The 15,920-nt window shown below is 41.9% G+C and overlaps 1 protein-coding gene across 1 annotated transcript; it reads left to right on the forward strand.

Moving 5' to 3' along the window:
- Window positions 1–259: 259 nt before the first annotated feature.
- Window positions 260–8,011, forward strand: C11H2orf69 (chromosome 11 C2orf69 homolog). The gene is made up of 2 exons (XM_073306323.1): window positions 260–602; window positions 4,283–8,011. The coding sequence occupies exons 1-2, from the start codon at window positions 297–299 to the stop codon at window positions 5,102–5,104; spliced, it is 1,128 nt and encodes a 375-aa protein (XP_073162424.1). The 5' UTR covers window positions 260–296; the 3' UTR covers window positions 5,105–8,011.
- Window positions 8,012–15,920: the final 7,909 nt, after the last annotated feature.

The raw sequence follows: 15,920 nt of genomic DNA on the forward strand, positions 1-15,920 counted from the left end.
ATAAAATCAGGACACCTGGTCACCCAGGCTGCGAAACGCCTGGGACACGAGCAGGACCTGTGCGCATGCGTATCGCTAGCCCCCGTCATCCCTCTCTCGCGTTGGTCTTTCCCCTGTTCCATTTCCAAGAAGACGCGGGAAGAGAAACCGCCAATAGGGGGAGAGCTCCCCCAGACCACGCCCCGAACTCTATCTCTGCGGCTAGGCCTCTGCCGCTCCGCTCCGGCGGCACCGCCCCTCGGCTCGCGCATGCGCGGTCGGCAGGCGGCAGGTGTGGCCTGGTGCTGCGGGCTCCTATGAGCAGGCGCTGGCGCTGCTCGCCCGCCGCCACCGCGGTGCTGAGGGGCCTGGTCGGCTCGGCCTTCCTCTGCCTGGCCAGGGCCATGAGCCAGTGCCGAGCCCCGGCGCCCTGCGGGGCGGGGCCCGCGGGCGGCGGCGGCTCCTCCTCCGCCCGCCTCAGCCCCCCTTGGCTGCGGCTGCCGCAGGTGCCGGGCGCCGACCCCTGCCGGACCAACGACCTGTTGCTGCTGCTGCCGCCGCCGCCGCCGGAGCAGCCGCCGCCGCCTCGGCATCATGTCGTCTATTTCCCGGGGGACGTGCAGGTACCTGCCCGGCGGGCGGGGAGGTGGGCCGGGGGGGCCGCTGCCCCGGGCTCTTCCCCCCCCCAGTGCAAACTCATGGGGGCGGGAGGCGGAGGTGGGGCCGCCTCCTGCCCCTCTCCCCCGGGAGGAGGAGGAGGAGGAGGGCGGCGAGGGCAGACCAGCTGCCCCAGGTGTGTTCTCCCCCCCCCATAGAGGCCCCGGGGGCGGGGGGGGGGGTTAACCTGCTGCCCCAGGTGTGTTCTCCCTGTACTAATAAAACCCAAGTTAAACCAACTATTGCAAGGAGGGCAGAGTTTTGTTATGTTATATTTGGGGCATTTTCAGATTTGCTTAGCGTGCTGCTCTCCTAGCTCCTGTCAGTGTGTCCATTAGAAACAGTTAATACCCACAGCAGGTGTTAATACAATGCAGGAAGCTAAAGGCATGCTGTCAAGTGGGACACTTGGGAATGTTGCTGCTGTTTGGGCAGGATAGTGTCTCTAGCCTCTCTTTGCCAGAAGCTGGGAAGGGATGATGGGATGGATCACTTGATGATTACCTGTTCTGTTCATTCCCTCTGGGGCACCTGGCATTGGCCACTGTAGGAATACAGGATACTGGGCTAGATGGACCTTTGGTCTGACCCACTATGGCCGTTCTTGTGGCTAGCATTATAAAAATGCTGCTAGAGAGAAATACAGTCCTGTCCTTTAGCATGGAATATCAGTGTGCTTATCTTACATAGTATGCATTACAACTCAGTGTTTAAATATATTGTTTCAGAGTAACAGCCGTGTTGGTCTGTATTCGCAAAAAGAAAAGGAGTACTTGTGGCACCTTAGAGACTAACCAATTTATTTGAGCATGAGCTTTCGTGAGCTACAGCTCACTTCATCGGATGCATACTGTGGAAACTGCAGCAGACTTTATATACACACAGAGATCATGAAACCATACCTCCTCCCACCCCACTGTCCTGCTGGTAATAGCTTATCTAAAGTGATCATCAAGTTGGGCCATTTCCAGCACAAATCCAGGTTTTCTCACCCTCCACTCCCCCACACACAAACTCACTCTCCTGCTGGTAATAGCCCATCCAAAGTGACAACTCTCTACACAATGTGCATGATAATCAAGGTGGGCCATTTCCAGCACAAATCCAGGTTCTCTCACCCCCTAACCCCCCTCCAAAAACCACACACACAAACTCACTCTCCTGCTGGTAATAGCTCATCCAAAGTGACCACTCTCCCTACAATGTGCATGGTAATCAAGGTGGGCCATGTCCAGCACAAATCCAGGCTTTCTCACCCCCCCCCTTTTTTTTTTCTTTCCCGGGGACACACACAAACTCACTCTCCTGCTGGCAATAGCTCATCCAAACTGACCACTCTCCAAGTTTAAATTCAAGTTTAACCAGAACGTCTGGGGGGGGGTAGGAAAAAACAAGGGGAAATAGGCTACCTTGCATAATGACTTAGCCACTCCCAGTCTCTATTTAAGCCTAAATTAATAGTATCCAATTTGCAAATGAATTCCAATTCAGCAGTTTCTCGCTGAAGTCTGGATTTGAAGTTTTTGAGTTTGTGTGTGTGGTTTTTGGAGGGGGTGAGAGAACCTGGATTTGTGCAGCCATTTGAGTGGTTTACAGTCACTAACAAATTCATACTCACAACCTATTTCTGAGGTAGTGAAATATTTATTGCACAGGTGGGGAACTGAGACTCAGATTGAGGCCCTGATCCCGCAAAGGCTTACCCATGTGTTTAATATTGTCTCTGAGTAGTCCTATTGACTTCAAAAAGAAAAGGAGTACTTGTGGCACCTTAGAGACTAAGAAATTTATTTGCATGCATCCGATGAAGTCAGCTGTAGCTCACGAAAGCTTATGCTCAAATAAATTTCTTAGTCTCTAAGGTGCCACAAGTACTCCTGTTCTTTTTGCAGATACAGATTAACACGGCTGCTACTCTGACTTCAATATTTCTATGGTGAAGAAAGCAGAAGAGTAACTTTTTGTTACGGAAAAAAAACCCTTTTCCTCCTTCATAACCAGCATGGAGCGCAAAAACTGCACAAACACAATTTTATCTTACTTTTTAACCTTTTAAGGTTTGTGACTGTGCAAAGAAGCATAGACTTTGTCCTCTGTAAACTAGATCTGGCTTATCAAGATTTGTGTGTCATTTCTCTTGCATTATCCTTCATGAAAAGCTAATCAGTTCTATTCCATTAATAGAAATAGGACTGTGGAACACCACCCATAGTTCTCGGAGTTGTTTTTGTTTGCAGTATTAGCAAGGTGGATATAAGTGGACTGCATTAACATCTGAAAATGAAATGAGACTGATGATGTCTTTGATTAGTTTCCTGTGCATTTTTATACTTAAAGTGATGTTACATTTTAAGTTTTAAGGCCAAACTATAATGGTGAATTAGTATTTTTGTGAGGCTGAATATAATTTAATGTAATCAGTAGTCTACAGAATCTTAGCCTTTTGAAGTGGGAATTCACCAGAACACAATAAATATCAACACTTGAAGACTGAATGTTGTATTTGGGTAATATTTTGCTATAATGTGTGCAGTGAGCAATATCTTTTCTTTAAGACTTGTTTAAGTTTACATATTTTACTTATCAGAAAAAAAAACATGCTTCCCATTTGGAGATTAACCTCATTCTGTGATCCTGGATCAGGGGTGAAAGTAAGTTAGAGGACTTACCGGTAGGCCGGAGTCCTGAGCAGGGGGCATGGCCTCAACCGGAAGAGGCAGGGTCTTAAATCCCCGGGCCCTTTAAATCTTGATTTAAAGGGCCAGGGCTCCAGCTGCGGTAGTGGCAGCTGGGAGCCTGGAGCCCTTTAAATCACCCCCGAGCTGCCAGCTGCAGAGGCGGCTGGGAGCCCCAAGGCTTGGGGGTGATTTAAAGGGCCCAAGGCTCCAGCTGCTGCTACTGCAGCAGAGACCCGGGCCCTTTAAATCACTGAGGAGCTCTGGGGGCTCCCGGCTGCCACCGCTACCCCTGGGCTCTGGGCTCCGGCAGAGCTTTAAAGGGCCTGGGGCTCTGCTGCGGTAGCAGCTGCCCGAGCCCTTTAAATCCCTGCCTGAGCCCTGCTGCCCGAGCCCTGGGATAGCAGTGGCCGGGCTCCATCGGGGATTTAAAGGGCCCCGGGGCTCCAGCTGTTGCTACTGCCCTGGCCCTTTAAATGCCCACTGGAGCCCCACTGTGGCTATCCCAGGGCTTTGGCAGCAGGGCTTGGGCGGGGATTTAAAGGGCCGGGGCAGTAGCGGTGGCTGGAGCTCCGGGGCTCTTTAAATCCCTGCCAGATCCTACCCACCCCTACCCCGGGCAGCAGGGCTCAGGCGGGGATTTAAAGGACCCCGGGGCAGTAGCAGTGGCTGGAGCTCTGGGGTCCTTTAAATTCCCGCTGCCACTACCCCAGGGCTTTAAATTGCCCTCTCGGAAAGCCGGTCCTGGTACAGTGCACCGGCTTACTTTCACCTCTGTCCTGGGTGTTGAATGTCTCAAAGACATACTTTTCGAAAGACAATCATGTATCCCGCTCTAGCAGCCAGACATAGCCCTTTCCATAAGTACTTGTGCTAGAGAGTCTGAAACAAACCGAGAGTTAAACCTTTGCTCACCAGAAACACTGCACTCTTACACCATAGTAATGTATTGTCTGTCTTGTTTCTTTCAGAACTATCGTGACGTTATGGTCTGCCATCCAGAAAACTTTCAATGGGAGTGCTGGAGTTTAGAAAACATTGCTACCATACTCGCTCACCGATTCCCTAATAGTTATGTTTGGGTTGTAAAATGTTCCCGTATGCATCTGCACAAATTCAGCTGCTATGATAATTTTGTGGCAAGCAATTTGTTTGGAGCACCAGAACACAGCAGTGACTTTGGAGCTTTCACACACCTTCATGCATTGCTAGTTAATGCATTCAGTGTCACCCAGAACATTTTGCTGTCCCAAAAGAGTATGTATAGTTTCAACAAGGATGCAACAATAGCAAAATCGGTTCCTACTACAAATGGCTGTCCAGCATCAGAGAGAGAGAGAAATTGGGAACATTCTGATAATTCTGCTATGAATTTTGGTACACCATCTGTTATAGGTGACGCATCATTTACCTTGATTGGCTTCAGTAAAGGTTGTGTGGTTTTGAACCAGCTGCTTTATGAGTTAAAAGAAGCTAAAAATGACAAGAACACAGATGCCTTTATAAAAAATATAAGAGCATTTTACTGGCTGGATGGTGGTCACTCTGGAGGAAGCAATACTTGGGTTACTGACCCGGAAGTGTTGAAAGAATTTGCAGAGACAGGAATTGCAGTTCATGCTCATGTTACACCTTACCAAGTGTTTGATACAATGAGGTCATGGATTGGGAAGGAGCACAAGAAATTTGTGCAGATTCTTGAAGAATTTGGTGTGCAAGTAGATAAACTGCTTCATTTTGCAGATGAAGTCCCTTCCTTAGATAACCACTTCAGAGTTCATGAAGTATTTTGAGACTTTGAATACACATCCGTGTACTGTATTCTTTGCAAAAGCACTTTTGACATAAGTCTTGTAGTGTTGACTTACCTTTTGTTTTGCGCTGACGGTCTCTACAGAAGAGTACTAAATCCATTACAGTGTGTTAATCTGTGTGTGTGTATATATATATAAATTCATGTAGTGTAAGAAGGGGCTTGGCAAGAGAGCCTGTATGCCTGTGCTGATATTCCTATAGCAAGAGGGAGCATATGACTCTTGGAAAAAAGTAACAACTGTCCATATATAGATGTATTTTTCAACATAACAGGTGGACATTTTTGTGTAAAATGTTTGTATTTAATCTGAAGCTGATTTCTGTGGCCAAAATTTTCAACCCTACTGCTGCCTGAAGTTAGGCTCCTAAGTCATATATTACTGTCAGTAGGAGTTGTAGGTGCTCAGTACCTCTGAATGTCAGGCCACTTTAATTGGGAAATCTAATTTTGACCTCTTCCAGTAGAAGAAAGCAATCTTTTAGCTTTTTGGGATAAAGGAAAAAATGATAGTTGGAACAGTCCTGGGTATATACTTCAATGCAAATTGTACTATTTGGATAGTTTAAATCTGCTAGTTCTGTAACTTTCCCTAAATGAAGCAAAAGTACAAATGACATTTACTTCTGGAATAATGGTGCCAATCTATTCTTCCTAATAGCCACAGAAAGGGCAAGGTGCTTATGAAGTTCCATTAACTAATTGTTAACCATCTGCCAGCGAGTAGCCTTTCATTTGGGGACTAGAGAATATTAAACATATAGGTATAATTTTTAAAATGACCAAGAATGCTTTCTAGTGTTTAGTTTACTATTGTTTCAACATTCCCTAGTCATATTGAGGCTTGACTAACTTTTACAACTCGTATGCTTTGACCATAACAGTTACCTGTGAGGTGTGTCAATCCAGTTGCATCTGAAACTGTTGGGCCCTTTTTGAAATTTGTAACAAATGGCTGTTCATCTAAATCAAGCCATGAAATATATTGGATGCTGGTATATATTGCAAGTTATATGATAAATTCTAGAACATGTTCTTAATTTCACAAGAATTTTGAAAGATCAGTTTGTAGAACCATGATTGTTAGTATACTGCACACACAAAAAAGCTATATAGCTGTATTTTCAGAAGCATAATTTTCTATGCAACTTTTTTCTGACCAAAGTGCAAAACTAGACAAGTACAAAGGATGCTGTCAGCTAGTGTAGGCACAAAATTTGAATGTATTTCAAAACTACAAGATGGGTGAGGGATTGAATCTATTGCCTTACATGTCTCTTTCATGTTTATCCAGGCGATAAATGAATCTTGGAAGCTTGGAAAATCATAACCCTAAAGATAGCCACAGCTGTTGATGAACTAATGGTGGTTTGAAAAAATATTTTTGTCTAGAAGTGTGTAAAAACAATTGAGTTACAATAACCCTTGGTTGTGAATATGGAACTACCAAAAGTTAGTGTGGGTCTACTTTGAAAAGTGATAATGTACAAATTGCGCCATACTCAACTCGTTTCTTAATGGGGGTTATAGCTGCTTGCTGAGGGGACAGTTTTTACTTTTTCCTCCTTTTAGCTCTACAATGCTGAAAGAAGGAGCAGGATTCTTTTTTCCTCATGCATCATCACACAATTGTTTAATTTCCACTCAACCTCCAGTGGTCTTGCACATGGGTAGCTCTGAGGTTATATGGATGTCGAACATAATTCGGCATGGACATATCTTACTGGTGGTGGCATGCAAGAATGAAAAATCCCAGCTAGACTCCAGAGAACTCTTTTTTTACTTAGCGCAATTGATATGGAAGCAAGTGAAAAACATTGCACATTAAATACCATGTTTTACAGAGCCACTTTTCAGAGTAAAACTACCTGTTAAGGTTAAATCTGAGGCTTAAATGTTTGCTCATGAGTGAACAAAAAATTAGCCTATTCAGTAATTATAGATTAAAGTGCTTTAAACAATGGAGAAAATTATAGCATATAGTATATAAAATGAATTCATAATCATTAAACTTTCCACAAGGATGTGATATCCAGCTTCTGCTGCTGTTCAAGTTTCTTTGGAGGCTTTAGCCAGCACTACCCCTTGACTATCTTTTCAATACATTTTTAACAACCCTTCTTTATATACACATTCCAAAATAGAGGATTACCCCTGGTAGCACTCTTAACTACACAAGAAGTGGGAATCAGGGTTTTTCTATTTGAAATATATGCTTTAAAGACAAAACACACATTTTGTAGACTGTTTAATAAAAATCTACCAATTGAGAGGTCTTAAGCAAATCATCCATGCTTAGACTGAAAAATACATCTTATGCTCCTTACTGGTCTGGGGTGTGTGTGTGTGTGTAGTGAAGAAACTTTTCCAAAGTTGTGCAGATATTAATCTTAGTACACAAAGAAAAGAGAACTGTCTAATCTGTAATAGGCACATTTCAAAACAATATTCAGTGCTAGCCAAAGTGGAAAGTTTCACTTTTAAGAGGATATTACAAACGTGTGAGAAGAGCTATTTATACTGTTTGGCAGTACTCTCAAGGTGTCTGGATGGTTGTCCTAAGTAAATCGGAATCATCAGTACAACAGAAGTGGCTTACAGTAGTCGGTACATTTGATCATATTATAGTTTCCATCTTTAAGAGTGGTTCTCATTCTAAGACTTACTATTTGTCCCTATTTTTTTCATTTGAAATATTTTGGCTGTTGTATTTTCACTTTCTCTAGCCAGTTGCAGTGTTCTATTGGACTGTGCCTCTCATTCACTTCAGTGCATGCTAAAAATAATATGTGCAAACATTATGGAAAGTAAATAAATATTTTTATGGGGGAACCACCTCAGTGTGAATGTAAAAACTAACTGTATTAAACAAGGAATCTGCAGTTAAGTGGGATGAGGTATACTTTATTGTGGATTTCTGGAAATCTGTGTTTATGTACTGCTTATATCGAGTGTTGTCAAAGTGGCTTACTTAAGAAAGGCATAAGACGGTCTGCTGTTTGTCGTGAGGGACAGTAAAATATTTCTCCTCATTGTATATAGTAGAATGCCCTTTAGAACAAGACTCAGCTCTGTAAAACTGTCAAGGTTCCTCATTACCTATTTAGTGTAGAAGTGTGTATACTTTTAAATCTCTGGAACCTTCGCTGTAGCAATTTTTTTTATCCCCCTTTGTTTTACTGATACAGCATCAACATGTAAGGATATGTGTAAAAATACTGCTAAAACATTAAATTTGAACACTTATTTGTATTTGTATCCACTTAATTATTCCATCTTTTATTTAAAAAAATACTCTAAAAGTGACTGACTAAACCATAAAACAGTCAAGGATTCTATTAGTGCTTTATACAAGTGTAAATGTAACAGCGTAGGTTTGTCCTAAAATTGAATTTAAATTACGATGGAATTGTGGTACGGCAGGTTAAGCAGTGGAACTATACTACTTTGTTCTACGGTAACCGTTTAAAGAGAGAAGCTACCTTATGAGAAGTGGTCAGATAATTAACCAGTGTACAGCAGTACAGGCATTTTGATCATTTAGATACTGTTTCTAAATACTGTAATGTACATTGCAGGCCCCTTGCAGTGTTCCCACGCGTGCCGCCCCCCCCCCTCCCCTTGGGTTCCCTAACTGGGTCTTGGTTTTTCTCCCTACCCCTGCTCTGCCCTGGGCTCTCCATCACACCTTTCTTGTTCAGCCATTCCCAGTGTCCACCTACCACTCACAGTGGATTCTTCAGCTCGGTCTTTTTAGCTCAGTGTCTTTGAATGCCTCTTGTTTCTGATTTTGTGGCAGAGGGTGGATAAAGTTTCAGATCTACTTTCTCTACCATTTATAATTTTGTATGCTGTTGTGATATCCCTCCTCTGTCTCTTCTAAACAGTCCCAATTTCTTTATGGAAGATTGTCTGTCCAAGGAATTCTCCGGCTGTACACGCTTTGTGGATTGGGGGAAGGAGGAGTATGGAAGTGTGTAATCACAGATCTATAGGCCGAGTCCCACCCCTGCAAACTGGGCTTCATCGCATGGAGGGGTTGTGCAGTCTCTGCAGCTGCTGCATGAGTACGCTCATTCTTACTGCTAGCATGAAGTAGTGCTGACAGTTCACTGCTGCTGTAGCTCACTACTAGGCTGACAAGATACCCAGTCTAATCCTACCTCTCTGTTCTGCTACCAGGACCCAGAGGGGGCTACTTACAAGATGAAATCTTAATTCATTTTAGCTTAGCCATGCTACTTCTCTCTTACCTTTCCTCCATAAACACCCACAAGACTGCTTACCTCACAGTATGTACTTTTAAAGAGATGCATTCAGCTTTCAGGAAAAATACACACGGGGTGGGAATATAATGGTGCCGTCTTGTCCTGGGTGCTTAAGTTTATCCTTGTGTTTCTGTTTTGTTCCTCTGCATCCATTTTTCTAGCAATCCTGAGTAATTTTTTTTTGAGAGGAGGGTGGTTATATTCCCTTTCATATCGTATTTTTTATGATATCTCAGTATAGCCCCAAAGGTTATTGATTTAAGCAAAATGAAAAATCTTCCCTTTTGGCCAGACATGATAGAACTGTGGCAAAAGAAGAGTCAGCTTCAACAAATGGTGATACATCAGGGGGCAATTACCTGAGAATTTGGATTGGGTGCTGATACTAAAGAACTTTGGAGAGAGTTCTGATCTTTACTTGCAAACAGCATAATGTCTCCAGTGACCTGCTTGTGTAGCAAGTTTGATGCACCAAAAGTTCAAAATAATGGCATTAGTAAATCCATTTACATGTCATCAACTGGGAACCAAAAATGTGATTGCTTTTTATCTTTTCAAAGAACCCCAGGTTTTTGTGATCTGTGATTAGCTTAGTTTGCTTACTGCTGAATTTAGCTCATTTTGTACCTTACCTATTCCAAACAAAACTCAAGTGGAGAGAGACCACAGTACAAATATAATTGCCATTCTTAATGTTGAAAAGGAAGCATCTTTATGAAAGATGCGTTTGAAAAAATGTCCTCCTCTAATACTCTCTCCCTTCCTTCATGTTCTCTTGGGGGAGGTACCGTGAGTTTATTGAACTGAAATAGAGGATTAACGAGATCAGAGCTTAGATGTGAGAGCTGTAAGCAGAGATCAAGAGGAGGTTCCTCACTGTGCCAGCTTTCCAGGATGGCGTTTTCCACACCAGCTTCATACAAGGAAGCAAAGTCCTGAGTGGAGTGGGTGAGCTGGGATTTTTTGAAAATAGTTGTGCCTTTCATTTGCCTGGTATGAGGTTTTGCTTTTTTTATTCTTCTCCAGCTGATAATAAAATGTTTTCCCATCATATCTGAATTGTAAAGGGACACAGTTAAAAGTAAAAAGAAAAGGAGTACTTGTGGCACCTTAGAGACTAACCAATTCTAAGGTGCCACAAGTACTCCTTTTCTTTTTGCGAATACAGACTAACACGGCTGCTACTCTGAAACCAGTTAAAAGTAAAATATATTTGAGTCCCTCTGAGAACAAACTCTGTGCATCTCATATTAAACAAGAGATTCACTTTGGTTATTTCCTCAAATCTTGTCCTAATATTTCAGAAATTATGTAATTGAAGCTACTGCATCCTTTGCTGTTTTCCTGTTCAAGAAACATGCCATATATACAGTATAAATACTTTACTGGATGAACTCAGAAAACCTTGATTCATAACTCCCTAAATCACATTCCCAATGTTGTTAGCTAGACTGAATACATAATTCAGAACTGAGTGTTCATCTTTTTTATTTTAATTCAAATGTGATGTAAAAGTTACTGTTTCCAAAAATTGTCACTAGTGAAAGTTATTTTTCCCCAAGCTTTGGGGGGGAGAGGGAGAGTTAATTCCATCCAAATTGTGTTCTAAAATGCAACACGCTTCATTAGCAAAGATTTAGGGATTCAGATAGACTTTACAACCTAAATACACTTACTTTATGCCAGAAATGTAGGACAGTGACATTGATTTAAACAACGACAAGTGACATTTTATTTTGATTGAACTGAAGTCTGACTATTAAACCCTAATTAAAGTTTTATTTTTTTTATTGGGGGGGGGAGGAGAAGTGGGAGTAGAGGAAGAGTTACGTGTGGAAGTATAATTTACATGACTAATACATAACTTCAAGCAGTAATTTAGTGCCAATTGAATGGCACTTAATCACCACACTTTCTGATTAACATTTCTAATGAGAGCTTTCTAGTGGTTTTAATTTAATCATTCAACACAGTAGGGGCTCACAAATGTGAAAGTATATTAGGAAGTTGTTAAGCATTCTGTTAATAAGATCAGTTGAAATCACTTTATGGAAATGTTAACCCATTCCACAAAGGTAACATGGACCAGATTAACAAAGGAGTTCAGTGTCCAACAGCTCCCATGAGCCCTGACTCTATAAAGGAACCCTATCCAGGAACACACTTAAGCATGTGCTTAAGTGCCTTCCTGAATTGGGACCATTGAGAACAGTGGCTGTGAGATGAGCACTTTGACCACTTCAGTTAATAGCCTAAATGAGAGCGCAGCTCTCTTGCAACTCTGCACTAAAGTTGTAGGTGCTGTGGCTGTCTTTTTCAAAGTGCTCATGCTGTTTTCTCCTTTGTGGTACTAAGTTTATATTCCATAATAATATAAATGATGTAGTAACAAGCATTTCATTACTGCAGTTCCCACCACCATCCCTCTACTAGTCATGATATTTGAATTTTAAACAGATCTAAATTACTAATACCCTTTAATCTAGAAGAAACCCTTTTAATTGACTATATTCAAGATGAAAGTCTTGTCGTGGATAGTTGACGCCATGCTTTGTGGTGGAGTACGCCTTTTCTCTCTCAAAAAAACTCAGCTCCCTGTTTGTTTCCACCCATGCACCAAGTGTTCTCTAGGAAACATGCTCTTAGTCCAGCAATGGCTTATCCGTCAGCAGCACAGCACTTTGGTTCAGGCGCATTTCTGATGTACAAACTGGCTCTGGACTGGTTTAATGGAAAGCTCTCCTAGCTGTTCAAATAACACTTTCCATGTAAACAGGCAGGTCTATGGTCTTGTTTTCTCAGGCTCTCTCTAATCCTTCTGAAGTCTCCTTGACTTCGGTCACTCTCTCAAAAGATATCTCACAGAACAGTAACACTCCTTTCCACTTCTACGCTACATTTCAGACAAAGAACTCAAAGCACTTTGCAAACATCAAGCCTCTTTAAGGTATTATCTCTATTAAGAAATGCCTTCACAACACAGTTGCCAACTTTCATGTGGTAAATAAGCACCCTGACTTTCACAATAAGCCAAAAATCAAGCTAATCCCATTTCAAAACAAGGCTAAAACAAACTAATCCCTAAGAACCCTACACTATGTGACTAGATCCCCCCCGCCTGCCGTCTGGGACTGTGGTGGGCCTGCTGTGAACTCTTGATTCTCTCCCCGCCCTTGCCCTGCTTGCCAGGAGCTGATCAAAAATAAAAAGGTGCAAGCCCAACAAGCTAAAAACTAACCAACAAGCAAGTCAAGCCAAAAACAAGCCCAATATCTGTGTTTTTTTTCATGGGTTTGGCATGTCTGCTTCACAATTGTCTGAAAACAGTCATGTGATGAGTCAGCACCTTTGTTTATGATCTGTCAAAGGGCTGGTCTAGAGTTTTTGTACAGATTTAACTATATAGATTTAGAAACTGCAGCCTCTAATGTGGATGCAGTTATATCATATTCTACTTTCAAGGTCTCCATTTCAAATATAAGCGAACATTTCTCTCTTCAGAGTTTAAAAAAAGGGTTTTGTTTTCTTCTCACAGATTTTGAGGGGAGCTCTTCTATTTGCTGTTGTCTTGTTCCTTTTAGCACTGGAATACCAGACTTTTCCAAATTGCTGTCACCAAAGCAAGTGTTACTGCAAAGTTTACCAAAATTTGATCTAGGGACTAATGCAGCAGGCACCCCAAAACTGGGGAAAGGCAAATCAGGGTCCTTTAAATCCCCTGATGATTTGCCTGTCGGGCAGTGGGTTTTAACCTTTTTGCATTTTCAGAGCCCTAAAAAATTTCAAATGCAGGTGCAGAACCCTTTGGAAATCTTAGGCGGAGTTTGCAGACCCCCAGGGGACTGTGGACCACAAGTCGAAAACTACTGCTCTGGGGGGATTTTCAAAGGAGAGGCTACCACATGAAGTTAAGTCCATTCCAGCAAAACTTCCCTTCGCCAGCCATTATTGCTGGAAATATGTTGAGTTTCTGTAATGAAAGCTTTCAGCTTGGCCTCTGAAACACAAAAATCCTTTCACAGCAAAAATTGTCAGTTACGATACAAATACACATTATTGCAGGTGATACCCTGTAATTTTTGTCTGAGCATAGTACCATATGGACCAGCAGGGTGCTTTGCATGAACAAGCTGTTCTTTTGTCTTAGTGTTTCCAACCTGCTCTAAAATGTTAAATAGGAATGTGTTAACAACACAAACACCAGAAAAAGAAATAGTCTGCTCTCAGTCCTTGTTGCTCTGTCCCTCTCTGTGAGGGAGTAACAAGTGTCAAACCTTGCAGCCAGAGACCAGGATCTATCCCCCACACCATTATCTGTCTCAAAAATAAGTTGGATGAAGCTTACATGTATTTGCACAGCAAACAATTTTTGGAAATTGTAGGATTTCATTTATTCTTCCCATTTTGATTAGCAGAATTTGCACTTATTATTGATGTTGGCCTGTGGGTTGAGCCCTGGCATACAAGCTACATTGTAGGAAATACACTGCCACTGGGTGCTGTGCATCTGTAACATATTTAGCCTATGCAGTGCATTTACTAGATGTCCAGAGACCTAAACTGGAGAAAACACATTCACACTCAGGGATTTGGGAAGTGACGTCTGTGTACAAAGAGTAAACCACAAACCTGCCAAGTAATTATTTTTGAACTGGGTGAAATAAGGGACATTGGTACTGTTAACAGAGTTTAGTATAAGGGCCACTCTGGGTAAAATCCAGCTTGCCTTACTTATGCTAGTAGCCCCACACCAGGACTGCTTGTATAAGTGAAGCAAAAAGAGTTTCATGCTAAGCACTGAGAAGGGCTCCACCTATTTGTCTACTTCTGATATTAAATGTTTTCATGACTTGTTTGGGTAACACCAAGGGTCAAACTCCAGTCCTATCAACAGCCATTGAAAACAATTTATACCAGAAAAGATAGGCAGGGGAGATGAATATATAAATGTCTGTTGGACATTCCATGACATGAGGTTTTTATTTCATTTTTTAAAGCATCACATTGATCAGCCAGCTCAATGCTTTATGATGGGTAGTTTAGATAGCCCATGCTAATAGTCTGACATTTATATTTTGACATGCATGTTTTTCATTTGATTTTTCTTTTCCATGGCAATTGTGCTAAGAAAAATATATAATGTATAACACCTATAATCAAGAGTTGCCCTTTGTAATCCTACCAAGGGTAAATATTGTTTTAAATTCTTTCCAGATGTTGGTTTGCAATCAAATCAGTTACATTTAAAATGTCAATCACCAACTTTGTTGCAGTGTAACAAAACATAAGGGGGTGGCCAAGTTTTGACTGGTGTTTTGGGGGTTGCCTACATTCAACTATCTCAACTTCACCTTCTATTATGACAGTGTCATCCATCTTTATGGCTGTGTTATATGCTATTTGAAGTATTCTTTGTGTAGTTATGTTGGAAAAATTAAAATGTTGGCAAATACCCAATCACAGAACTTTCTGGTTTATTGTGGCATAATTCCATTTTGCTTTGGGTCCCAGAAGGCCAAAATCCCACACAACACTAACGTGACCACTTCCCAGCGTATTATTTTAGTAACTGTGATGTTAGGTTGATGTATATTCAGGAATCATCTTAGCTTGAAGTTATTCCTTGAACATGTTGCACCTAATCCACCACTGCACTACTCCAGTTTTACACCAACATGAGATGATGAAACAAACTCAATTTACTTCTACATAGTAGCTTCAGGATTTTCACAACTAGTTGTGTTGTCATCAAATAGAAGACAAAAAATGCTCTCAGATGTTAGGCCTAAGAAAAGGAATGATCACTGCTTCATAAAAAGGAAGATTTAAGATACCAATTCAAAATGGGACCATGCAAGCAGTGGTAAACTGTAAGCTTTTCCACTGACCTGCCTGGAATTGTGGGTAATCTCAGACCACAACACGATTGGCACACTCATTGGCAATGTCTGTAGAGAGGCCATAAACTACAGAGCCCATAGAGAGGGAATGACTCATCCCTAGAGAGCTCCACCAGAACAGGGGAGGGGGAGTGTTGCCAGAAGCAAGGGGACGTCATCAGTTTCTATTTTTAAATATAAAAACGTAATGGTGCCACTTTAAGAAAGGTTTGTGGACAGCATGTTTAAATGAATCCTTTTGTGTAAGACAAATAGCTGCATTTACTACAGCCTTTAGTTCACATATTAAAATATTCTGTGCCCTGACCCAAACTTCATGCTATACTAAACAAGAGAATTATTTCAAACACCGCACTGGGCCATCTCAGCCCTTGATTGCAATGAAGTTACATATAGAATTAATTTGGCCCAATTTTGGGGGGTTACAATTTTTATTTATAATAAAAGCCACGGAAGAAAAATACTTCAAAACTGCATCCTGAATAATTGTGGCCTAGAAGCCACTACTGCGTGCCTTTACAGTAACTAGTACTATAGAAAATCTTAACACCCCCACCAGCGGGGACAGCATCAGGAGAAAGGGTGTTTCAAATCCACAGGGCCCTTCCTTCTCTTCTATTGCCCAGTC

Source organism: Lepidochelys kempii, chromosome 11, assembly GCF_965140265.1.
Source record: "Lepidochelys kempii isolate rLepKem1 chromosome 11, rLepKem1.hap2, whole genome shotgun sequence".
Classification (NCBI taxonomy): Eukaryota; Metazoa; Chordata; order Testudines; family Cheloniidae; genus Lepidochelys; species Lepidochelys kempii.